General features: G+C 39.0%; 1 protein-coding gene across 1 annotated transcript; it reads left to right on the top strand.

The window, feature by feature from the left end:
* The first annotated feature begins 2,095 nt into the window (after positions 1-2,095).
* Positions 2,096-4,974, top strand: LOC131817829 (uncharacterized). The gene is given in 3 exon segments (XM_059151570.1): positions 2,096-3,281; positions 3,283-3,534; positions 3,536-4,974. Coding segments are annotated over 3 exon segments (1,026 nt in total). The 5' UTR covers positions 2,096-2,711; the 3' UTR covers positions 3,740-4,974.
* Positions 4,975-12,362: the final 7,388 nt, after the last annotated feature.

The raw sequence follows: 12,362 nt of genomic DNA, 5'->3' as shown, positions 1-12,362 counted from the left end.
GCGCCCCTGGATCTGATTCTTGATCACATGTATGAGTTGGTTTGCACTTGATATTGTCCAAGGTGTTGAGTGAGATATCCAAAGTATGGGAAAGTGGTCTGTGGCTGTACCCAAGTCTCTGCATGAATTGTATGACAATGCAAGGGCAGGTGATTAAACGTTGTGACTTTGAGGTTGATGTATGTGAGTTTTAACTGAGTATGCCTGGGAGATCATGTGAGAGATCTGGTAAATTTGTTTGTGTGTGTTTGAGTGTAACTTATGCAAGTTAAAATCTGGATGGAAGATAATGTGTGTGGTTGTCATCTGGATGTAGTAACTATATGAGAGACTGCAATATTATGAGTGTGAGATTGAGTCCTCTCAACATCTTCACTTACCTCTAAAAAGACGATAATAGTTAAGCTTCCTGAAGCGTAGGTTTTACTTAAAAATTAAGTTTCCAATGGAAATTTTTTTAAAGATTTCATTTATTTATTTGATAGAGAGATCACAAGTAGGCAGGGGGGGGGGAAGCAGGTTCTCTGCTGAGCAGAAAGCCTAATGCGGGGCTCGAACCCAGGACCCTGAGATCGTGACCTGAGCTGAAGGCAGAGGCTTAACCCACTGAGCCATCCAGGTGCCCCTCCAGTGGAAATTTTTAAAAATTTAAGTATAACTTAAAATGTGGATTTTAAAAATATGAAATAACATTGCAATGAATGCAAAATGACATGAAAGATTTTTTTAAATATCTGTTACAGAGTATGGTTAGTACACTTTGGTGGAAGTGAAATAGATGAGAAGTCTAAATCTTAGTTGATCTGTGTAAGTGAAAGAGTTCTAGTCATGTGAACAAAAGTCTAACTTGAATAATAAAAAGTCATGGACTGTCAGTCAATTCTCAGACTCGACCCAGTATACAGACTCAGAACACCTTGAATGAAAAACCCTGCTAAACTGCCAAAAATTTATGCTGGTAATTTACCCCCTTGTCTTCCTAAAGGAACCCACAGCTTTTACCAGGGAGACCAAACTTTGAGGAAAAGGAAAAAATCAAACCGTGGACACTGGCTTTGAGCGGACACTAATTCCAGGAGACCCAAAACCTCACTGGTCTACCAGTCAGGGTAGAGGCTTAAGGAGGTCTGTGATCAGTGTTAAGGTCCATCTCACAGCAGACCCAGCACTTGCCTGAATCCATCCTGTGGTTTCCCCCCCAGTTCTGGAATGGATAATTGAAACAGACATACTCAGCACTGTCTGCAGAGATTAGTGCCACTACTAAGAACATATAAATGCAGGGGTGATGAATTCCCAGCATATCCCCATTCAACTTGCCTATATGGCCTCTGCAGACAACAGAAATTTTGGAGAATGACAATGGGTTAAGCTGGTGGTGACTCCAGCTGCAGCTGTTTTACCAGATGTGTTTTCATTACCTAAACAAATTAACAAACTAACACATTTCCTTGGTATCTGCCATGTGAGTACTGCTCTGTTAATTTTCCCTCTCCATCCCTGTTAATAAAGACAACCAGAACCAATTGTTTTCACTTGGCAAAAACAAGTAAATAATTTCAGTATCCTACCTCAGGGGTACATCAGCTCCCCGGCCCTATAATTTAGTTTCCATGTATAATAACTTAGTTCACAGGGATCTCAGTTCTCTTTCCCTTCCACAAGATGTCATATTGTCAATTACATTGATGACATTATGCCATTGGACCTTGTGAGCAAGAAATGACAACTACTCTATAGATTTACTGATAAGACATCTGGATGTCAGGGTTGGGAAATAAATCTAACAAAAACCTAAGAGGCCTTCTATTACCTCAGTGAAACTTCTAGAGATCCAGTGGTGTGGGGCATGTCATGATATCCCTTCTAAGTTGTTGCATCTGGCTCCTCCTACAACTAAAAAAGAGGCACAAAGCCTAGTGGACCTCTGGATTTTGGAGGCAACCTCTTCCTCATTGGGGTATGTTACTTCCCACTTACCAAGTGATGTGAAAAGCTGCTAGTTTTGAGTAGGACCCAGAACAAAAGAGGGCTCTGTGACTCTGCAACAGGTCCAGACTGCTAGGCAAGCACTTTGCCTCTTGGGCAATAAGGCCCAGTAAATCCAAGAGTGTAGGGGCGCCTGGGTGGCTCAGTGGGTTAAGTCTCTGCCTTCAGCTCAGGTCATGATCTCAGGGTCCTGGGATCAAGCCCTGCATCGGGCTCTGCTCAGCAGGGAGCCTGCTGCCTCCCCTCTCTCTGCCTGCCTCTCTGCCTGCTTGTGATCTCTCTCTCTCTGTCAAACAAATAATTTTTTTTTTTTTTAATCCAAGGGTGTTTGAAATATCAGAGGCTGGTAATGATGTTGTCTGGGGCCTTTGGCAGGACCCTACCGATGGGTCACAGTGCAGGCCCTTAGGATTTTGAACCAAAGCCATGCCATTCTCTGCAGTTAACTACTCTCCTTTTGAGAAACACGTTTCAGCCTGCTACTGAGACTTAGAGACTAAACACTAAACCATGGGCCACCAAGTTAACATCATAAACTGGGTATAATCTGACCCAGCTATTAAGCTAGGTGTGCAGAGCAGCACTCATAAAATGGAAGGGATGTTTAAATGATTGGGCCAAGTATGCCCTGAAGGCACAGGTAATCCTACTGGTCAGAGTTTTAAGCAGTGCACCTGGTTTTTTGTTGTTTTGTTTTCCTGCTTGGAAGAAGAAATGGTCAGATGTACGATTCACAGGCTGTGGCCAGTGGTTTGGCTGGGTGGTCAGGAGCTTGGAAGGAACATGATTGGAAAACTCATGTGAAGGAAGTCTGGAAAAGAGGTATAGACCTCTCTGCATGGGTAAAAGTGAAGCTCTTTGTGTCCCATGTTAAATGCTCAGCAGAAGAGGATTTTAATAAAGTGGATAGGATGACCCAGTCTGTGGACACCATTTGGTTCTTTCCTCAGCCACCCTATCATCACCAATGGGTTCTTGGACAAAAAGGCCATGGTGGCAGTGATGGCCATTACCCATGGGTTCAGCAACACAAGTGTCCACTCATTAAGGCTAACCTGGTTATAGCCACTGCTGAATGCCCAATCTGCCAGCAACAGAGACCAACACTGAGTCCCCGATATGGCACCATTCTCTGGTGGCAGGTTGATAACATTGGAATGCTTCCATCATGAAAGAGGCAATATTTTTTTCTTTCTAAATAGAACAGACACTCTGGATACAGATTTGCCTATACCGTACATAATGCTTCTGTCAAAACTACCCTCAGTGGGCTTACAGAATGCCTTATGATAGTGGTATCATGGTATTCTAAACAGCATTGCTTCTGATCAAGGAACTCATATCACAGTAATTGAAGTACATCAGTGGGCCCATCTTCATGGAATTCACTAGTCTTCCCAAGTTCCCCACCTTTCTGAAGAAGCTAGCTTGACAGAATGGAATGATGTTTTACAGACTCAGTCACAATGCCAGCTAGGTGGCAGTGTCTTGCAGGGCTGGGGGATGGTTCTACAGAAGGCTCTTTATGCTCTGATATCACCATCCAGTATCTGGTGCTGTTTTTCCCATAGTCAAGATTCATAAGGCCGGGAATCATGGGGTAGAAATGGGAATGACACCACTCACTATTACCCCTGGTGACCCAACAGCAGAATTTTTGCTTCCCCTCCCCACAACCTGTGCTCTGCTGTACAGAGGTCTTAGTTCCAAAGGGAATGCTTCTACCAGGAGATACAATGATACCATTTAACTGTAAATTTAACTGCTACCCAACCACTTTGGGTTTCTCATCCCTCTGAATCAAAAGGCAAAGAAGGGATTAAGGGTACTGGCTATGGTGATTCATCTTAACTACCAAGGGGAGGTTGGACTCCACAATGGTGATAAGGAGGAGTGTATCTAGAGTACAGGAGATCCTTTGAGGCTTCTAATATTGCCCTGCCCTATGATTAAGGTGAATGGCAAACTACAAACTATAAAGGCAGGATTATTCAAGGGCCACACACCCAAGAATGAATTTTATGTCACTCCACCAAGTAAAGAACCATGACCAACTGAGGAGCTTGCTGTGGGCAAAGGGAACATGGAATGGGTGATGGAAGAAGGTAGTTATAAATGCCTACTACAACCATGGGACCAGTTTCAGAAATTGGACTATAATTGTCATGAGTGTTTATTTAGTTGTGTGTTTGTATGTATGTATATAAATCTTTATTCCTTTTTTATATCATTATCATGTGATATAAGATGTATTGACCTTATAGTATATAAGTATTATTAACTTTACATCGTAATACTTAAGTTGTGGGATATAAGGGAGGAAAGTAAACACTATGCAAGACTTTGCACCCTCTTCTGGGGAAAGGATTCGTGTATTTTTTGGTTGTATGCAAGATAGTTGTATTATGTTAGGTGGAAGTATGTCCTTGTTACTGGTTTTTTTCAGATATTAAGTATCATTTAGGGAGATGCATATAGGTGCCAAGTTGGCAAGGGGTGGACTTATGAAGCCTAATTTTATGTAATATGGCTGGGCCATGATGCCCAAATATTTGGTCAAATATCATTCTGGATGTGCCTGTGAAGGTGTTTATTAGATGAGATTAACATTTAATTTAAATTAAAGATTACCCTCCAGAATGTGGGTAGGCCTCATCCAATCAGTTGAAAGCCTTGATAGACTAAAGACTTCCCTCTCCCAGAGCAGAAGGGAACTCTGCCAGCAGATAGCTTTTGAACTCAAACCTCAACTGTTCCCTGAGTATTTAACCTGCTGACCTGACCTACAGATTTTGGACTTAACAGGCTTCCACAATCTCATGAGCCAAGCCAATTCCTTAAAATCTCTTTCTTAACTCAATACATAGACACACAGAGACACACACATATATCCTGTTGTTTCTGTTTCTCTGGAGAACTCTGACTAATACACTATTATAAGGACATGTATTGTCTAATTTAATTCTCATGAGAACCCTGTGAGGGAAGTATTACCATTCTCAGCATACTGCTTAGGCAAGTAAGGCATCAGGGCTGAAATAAGTTGTGAAATGTCACAGAGTTCCTGAGAGATGAAACTAGAACTTGAGTTCCAGAGTCCTCAATCTTTAACTCTGGATTCTACTATTTTCCAACTCCTTTCCAACATTCTGCTGTATTTCACTAAGCCATTCCTGATGAGTATATCTCTTTGACAAATTGAGGCCAATATCATGATGATTATAGTGTGGTCTATCATATCTTAATTAACACATTGTTTATTCTGAAACTTTTTTTAACTAATTATTATCAAAAATTCTTTTTAAAATTATTTATTTGAGAGAGAGAGTATGCACACACAATGCGGGGGGGGGGGGAGTGCAAGGGAGGAGAGAGAGAGAGAGAGAAAAGCAGACTCCCCGCTGAATAGAAAGCCCAACTCAGGGCTTGATCCTAGGACACTGGGCTAATGACCTGAGCCAAAGGCGGACATTTAACCAACTGAGGCACCCAGGTGCCCCCATCATCAGGAACTCTTCAGTGAACATCCTTGTAATACTTATTTATTTATAATTCTTCCTAAGTATCCTAGATGTAGGATTTCTATATAAGACATTAGACATGCCTACAGTATACAAGAAGCTGTGCCTATGTGCTTGGATGAAGCACAGATGAAGAAGATATAATTGCTACCTTTATGTTGTTCATAATCCTGCAGGGGAAATAAAAGTAAGTCAAAGGTAGAACATGACAAAAAGACCTCTGGAGAAGTACAATGATAAAACCACAGGAGTTCACAATAAAGAATTCTAACTATAGCAGCATTCCAAATTATTGTGAATTCATAGGAACTCTGGAATGTGAACTTTCCCTAGTCAAGTTTATGCCCTAGAGTTTTATTTCTCTTGATGCTGGATCCAAAGGGAAACTAATGGAGCAAGGTGATTCTCTCACTAGTTGCAGGCAGGGCATTTTGGTTAATATTTCAGAAGTGAAATAAATTCTTCCATCAAAAGACATAAAACAACTAGACCAGGATTTGAGCCTCTTAGCTCTTCTCTAGGCAGAAAACCCCTACGTATGCTTGGAAATAAACTATTAGAAGGACATAAGAGAAATCATTCATAGCCAACTATATTTAGAATATGTTGAGCTATAAATCTAACCTAAAGACCCACAACAGGGCTTTTTTTTTGCCTATTTTTGAAGAACTTTCTTTTAATAAAATTTCTTAAGACAATCTAAAATCAAGACATTCTTGGTTCCTGTAAAGAAAATAGATAGTATACTTAAACTTAAATTTATGGAAGTTATGGAAGTATACTTAAACAAAAAAATCAGTGTCATAGACTAGAAACCAATAATGTTAGCTTTTAGAGGTATAAATTGAGATATTTTTCTTTCTATTGCTGATGTCTGACATTCTATCCATCTGATATATATGACCTTATGGTAAATGGTTATACATGTTGTATAGTAACCTGCTTAAGCCACTGTCATATATTTTTGAATTTTTCTCTATTTTTTGGTTATTCCTCAATTTAATTTTTAGTGACCACTTAATACCTTATTGTGAGGAAGTTCTGGAATTTATTAAATTTGTATATTCTTGCTGGACTCAAAAAGCTTAACCATACCAGAGAAATTCCTTCTACATCCTGCCTAGTTCCTGCATCTGGCCAACCTTCTTCATTCTTCCAGGGTCATATGGGGCTAGGGTTTGTGGAGTTGCAATGTTTTTGTCATTTGCAGTACTATCACTCCCAAAGATGTCCATCAAGTTCTCCAAGGTGAAGAGTGAATCCCTCAGCCCTGTTCAGAAGGATATAACTACAAGGATGGGATGTTGGAGCCTGATTTTGTGGATTAAAATATTTTTGCTCATTATATCCTCCTTCAGTATGAATCTCAGGAGAGCCTTTGAAGAACTGATTTGGCATCTGTATAATTGTAAACTGCATTTTGTATTTACTGAGGCTTCCTTTTCTTGATATCTAAGGTGATTTGATCTTCCTCTGGCCCTTCTATTTTCTTCTCTGATTGGCAGCACCTCGGCAGACTCAAGTCCCATTTCATTTCTTATATGTAGTATTTATATCTCTAAGCCAGATGTGATTTCCTTATTAGAGGGAAGGAGACAGCCCTGAATGGTAGAGAAACCAATGAGTAAACAGACTCCAGGAAGAGGGAAGCCATTGCAGTTAAAAGCCCAGATGATGTGAAAAGCTAGAACTTAAAAGATATTTGAGCAGCTTTCTTTAGCCTGAATATTCAAAGATACATCACCATCATCCCCAAGCAGAAGAGACCTCAGGAGAAAGTAAACTTGCCAACACCTTCATCTTGGACTTCAGCTTCCAGAACTGTGAGAAAATTAATTTTTGTTGTTTAAACCATCCAATTGGTGGTATTTTGTTATGATAGCCCTAGCAAACTAATCTAGGAATATTAGCCCTTTGTTTGTGATACATCCTGCAAATATTTTTTCCCAATTTGTAAGTTGTCTTTTGATTTTTGTAGTCATGATCTTTGGATATTTTTTCTTATTGCATCCGTTTTCTGAATCACAGTAAGAAAGTTCTTTCTTGGGGTGCCTGGGTGCCTCAATGGGTTAAAGCCTCTGCCTTCGGCTCAGGTCATAATCCCAGGGTCCAGGGATAGGTCAAGGCGGGCTCTCTGCTCAGCAGAGAGCCTGCTTCCCCATGCCCCCCCACCCACCTCTCTGCCTACTTTTGATCTCTGTCAAATAAATAAATAAAATCTTAAAAAAAAAAAAAAGTTCTTTCTTACATTGAGGTTAAAGAGGGATTCACCAATGCTTTCTTCTAAGACCTATATGATTTCATTTCTTATGTTTACATTCCTAATCTATTTGGAGTTTATTCTTGTGGTATGATAATGTAAAGATATAATTCTATTTTTGTCCAAATGGCAAACCAGGAAACTTGTCCCAGCTATGTGCTTATATTTTAATTTTTTATATCACTGTAGATTTACATGCAGTTGTAAGAAATAATATAGAGATCCCACATAACCTTCATCAGGTTTCCCTCAATGGTTATTTCTTGTAAAATTGTAATACAATATCATGACCAAGATATTGATGTTGAAACAGTACACAAAACTTGTATCTTTTGCCAGTTTCACATGCACTCATTTGTGTATCTATGTGTATATTTAGTTCTATGCATTTTTTTATTTGTGCAGAGTCATGTGAAAACCACTACCACCATGATTCAGAACAGCTCTATCCCAAGGATCTCTTTTGCTATGCTTGTATAGTCAGAGCCACCTCCTCTCCACCCAGTTCCTAGCATCTTCTAACCTGCTCTCCATCTCTATAGTTTTGCATTTTAAGAATGTTATATAAATGGATTCATTTATACAACATTTATATAATTTACAAATTATAACTTTTATGAGATTGGTTTTCAGTTAGCATAATTCCCTTGAGATCACCCAAACTGTTTCAGTGGTTCGTTCCTTTTTATTGCCAGTGTTTTTCTATGGTAAAGATAAACCCCAGTTTGTTTAACCATTTACCTGTTAAAAGACATTTGGGTTATTTCCAGTTTTGGGTTATTACAAATCAACTATGAACATTCACATATAGGTGTTTGTGTAAACCTATGTTTTCATTTCTCTGGGAAAAATGGCCAAGATGACAGTTGGCTGGGTTGTATGGTAAGCTATGCACTAACTTTTACTGTGAAACTTCACTTAATTCATTTTTGTTCATTCCCAGCTCTTTGGATAACATTATCCACAGGATAATCCACATTATCTATAGGAATTTATGTTTGCAGCATCATTGGTCATAAGGGGAATGCAAATTAAATATCAATGTACCACTACACACCCATTAGAATGGCTAAAATTCAAAAGACTGACAATAATAATGCTAATCAGATAAGGCAACTGGAATTCTCATACACAGCACATGGGAGCATAAAATGGAACATTCACTTTCAAACACTATTTTGCAGTATTTGTTAAATATAAACATTTACTTTCTAACCTAGCAATTCTATTCTTGGGTACATAACACAGACAGCTGATTTCACATGCATGACAAAGACTGACACAAGAATGTTCTTAGTAACTTTACTCATAATATCCCAAAGCTGGAAACTCAAATACTCCATCAACAAGAGAATGGATAAATAAATTATGATACATTCAGACAATATAATACTATACAATACTATGTTAAGTTACAAGCTACTGCTGCATACAGCATGGGTCCTGTTATTGATACAATGTTGAACGAAAGAGGCCAGACACCAAAGTACATACTGCTTGGTTGCAGTTCTGTAAGGTTCAATTATTGTGACAGAGCCCAAAATAAAGGTAGGGGGGTGCCTGGGTGGCTCAGTGGGTTAAGTCTCTGTCTTTAGCTCAGGTCATCTCAGGGTCCTGGTATCAAGCCCCGCATTGGGCTCTCTGCTCCGCGGGGAACCTCTTCCCCTTCTCTCTCTCTCTGCCTGCCTCTCTGACTACTTGTGATCTCTCTCTCTCTCTCTGTCAAATGAGTAAATTTTTTAAAAAAATCTTAAAAAAATAATGGTTAACTTAGAGGTACAGTGATTGGGAAGAGTCATGAGGGAGGCTTCTGGGATGTTGGAGTTTATCAAATGGTGAGTGTAAGGTTTATAAAATAAATCATTAAGCTATGGTTTTAAGATCTGTGTTCTACTTTGTTCAAAACTCTTACTTAAAATGGAGGAAAAGATATTATACACGCTCAGTAAATGGTGGGTCTATGTTTTGAATCCACATTTCTCTAACTACAAAATCAGTTCATTGAATTCTGGTTTTTATCCCAGACTCCCAGATTTTATTACATTAAATGAAACCTCAGCATAGGTAATTAAACAAAGACAATTTCCACTAAAGGTAGATTTGAAGGACTGATAATACTCTATATTAGTAGAATAGACACTTTTCATGGTATGTTAGTGAAAATTTAAGCAGGGCATTTGATGAAGGTATATAAGTCGATTTTAACTTTGAAAGCCTCATTCTCAACAATGTTTAAGACTTTAAGATACACATGTTCACAAAAAGGAGTGTGCCATGAAGTGCTATATGGAGAAAAGCTAGCAAGAAGTTAAATATCCTTCAATAGGGAAATGTCTGGATCGTATTGTAGGCAAAACATTGTAACAGTTTGTAATTTGATGACATGATAAAGCTGTTCACTATATTTTGCTAGATGAAGGTAGATTACAAAACAGTATTGTGGTGCGATTCTTTTTTAAAATAATAAATCCTACATGCCTATATCCATGTGTTAATTCATAGAGAAACAGATGAAATGACTTGGAATAAAATGTTCAAAGAAGCTCTTTCTAAATGAGCTTTATTTTAAGCTTTTCTGTATTTTCTAAATTTCTGAATTAAGAATGCATTAACTTTACAGCCAGAAAAAAATAGAGCTAATCCCTCCCTCTTTGAAAGCAGAAGAAATAATAGAAGGAGATATGTGTATGGAACACAGAGTAGAATTCTGTAGTGGGATGAATTCTGGCTTTAAGTGGTCTGAACTTTCTTCATAGTTATGAAGCCTTTCAGAATTCTGCTACCTTAAAGGTAGTCTTAAATTTTGAAACCTAAGATTTTTTTTATTTAAATTCAGTTAGCCAAGGTATAATACGAAATCTAGGATTTTAATACACAATGGATTCCTCTTGCTGCTTGCCTCTCAATTACCTCAGCTCAGATCTCAAATTGCCAATCTCTCCTCCAGCCATTGCTCCAGTAAGGAAATCACACCTGCCTTGGAAATTGATTAATTATAAGCCCTGCACGTAGGAGAAGAAATGCGACTTAGGTCTGATGTGGCTGCAGAAATTCAAAACATTCTTTTGATGAGCAGGCAGAAGAGGAAGTAATCTGAAGGACTGGGATGATGACACTTTAGAAAACACAGCAGAGATGCCCATTTCTACCTCCAGGAATTGATTAAATCAGCCCTTCAGAAAATTAGCTAAGTACCCTAACAAATCCCAGTGAAGGAACTAAGATGGCTCCAGAATGCAGATTTTTTTTAAAAAGATTTTATTTATTTATTTATTTGACAGAGAGAAATCACAAGTAGATGGAGAGGCAGGCAGAGAGAGACAGAGGGAAGCAGTCTCCCTGCTGAGCAAAGAGCCCGATGCGGGACTTGATCCCAGCACCCTGAGATCATGACCTGAGCCGAAGGCAGCGGCTTAACCCACTGAGCCACCCAGGCGCCCCCAGAATGCAGATTTTGAATTGGAAAGGGGAAAGGAGATTTTGTAATCATGGAGACCAGTTAATTAGTTAAATAAATGTATATAGATCCTATCTCACACCCTTGAGCAAATTACTCTGAGTGGATTGAGTCATCTATACTCCACTCAGCAGAAGTCAATACCCCATTCCTAAGTCAATGGACCCATGAAATGATAGGAACCCATGTCCTGTTAAGGTTCTGGAAGGGAATGTAAAGTTGGTGAAGACATGGAAGCTGGACAGTAAGAAGGAGTTGCTCAGCTTTGCTGAGCAAAGCTGATAAATTATAAAATATCCAAATATTGGTAAAATAATACCAAGATAAACAAACGCAAAGCTGTAGAATAACTAAGGATATAGAAAATTTTCAAGATATAATACCAGTAGAGAAATCACTTTACAAAACAGGTTGACCAATACAATTTTATCAATATGGAGTGATAGATTTTTAAGAAGTTAAACATCTTTTTCACTTATCTGTTGCTATGTAACCATCCCCAAAGTTTGTGGCTTAAAACAAAAAGCATTCATTAGCTCATTATTCTGGGATTGGCAAATTGGGCTTGGATTGGCTGAGCAGTTCTACTAATTCCACTCATCTCGACAGCAGCCAGTGGCTTGGTGGGGGCTGGATGGTCTAATATGGTCTCAGTGAAATATCTGGCAATTGCTGCTGAATGTCACCTGGGCTTCTGTCTCCAGGTGATCTTTTGTCTTTAATCAAGCTAGTCATAACCTTCTGTTTGAAGTGGTCTGAGGGCAGGAAGAGGAAAAGAGCAAAAGCTGCAAGACTTCCTAAGGCTTTATCTTGAAAGTCTTAGAACGTCACTTCTACCACGTGCTGTTAGTCAAAGTATATCACAGGGTCCTGCCTAACAGTAACCTACCATTTCAGGAGAAGAACAATTATTCCCTTTTCTGAAAAACAGAACAAGGGCCACAAAACCCCCAACCTTGAGGTTGGTTTCAGATATGCCCAGCAATGTTTTCTTTTATTCAGAACTCTTCATTTAGAGAAGAGCACTGAAGGGGAAGGGGACAAAAATCATCAAACACCAGACCTTGGAGCACAGAGTAGGGAAATTGGAAGATATTCTTCAACACCACACAGTCTCTTGCCATCTATCACACAC

Source organism: Mustela lutreola, chromosome 16 (genome assembly GCF_030435805.1).
Source record: "Mustela lutreola isolate mMusLut2 chromosome 16, mMusLut2.pri, whole genome shotgun sequence".
Taxonomy (NCBI): Eukaryota; Metazoa; Chordata; class Mammalia; order Carnivora; family Mustelidae; genus Mustela; species Mustela lutreola.
This window is presented reverse-complemented; position numbering and strand designations above follow the sequence as displayed.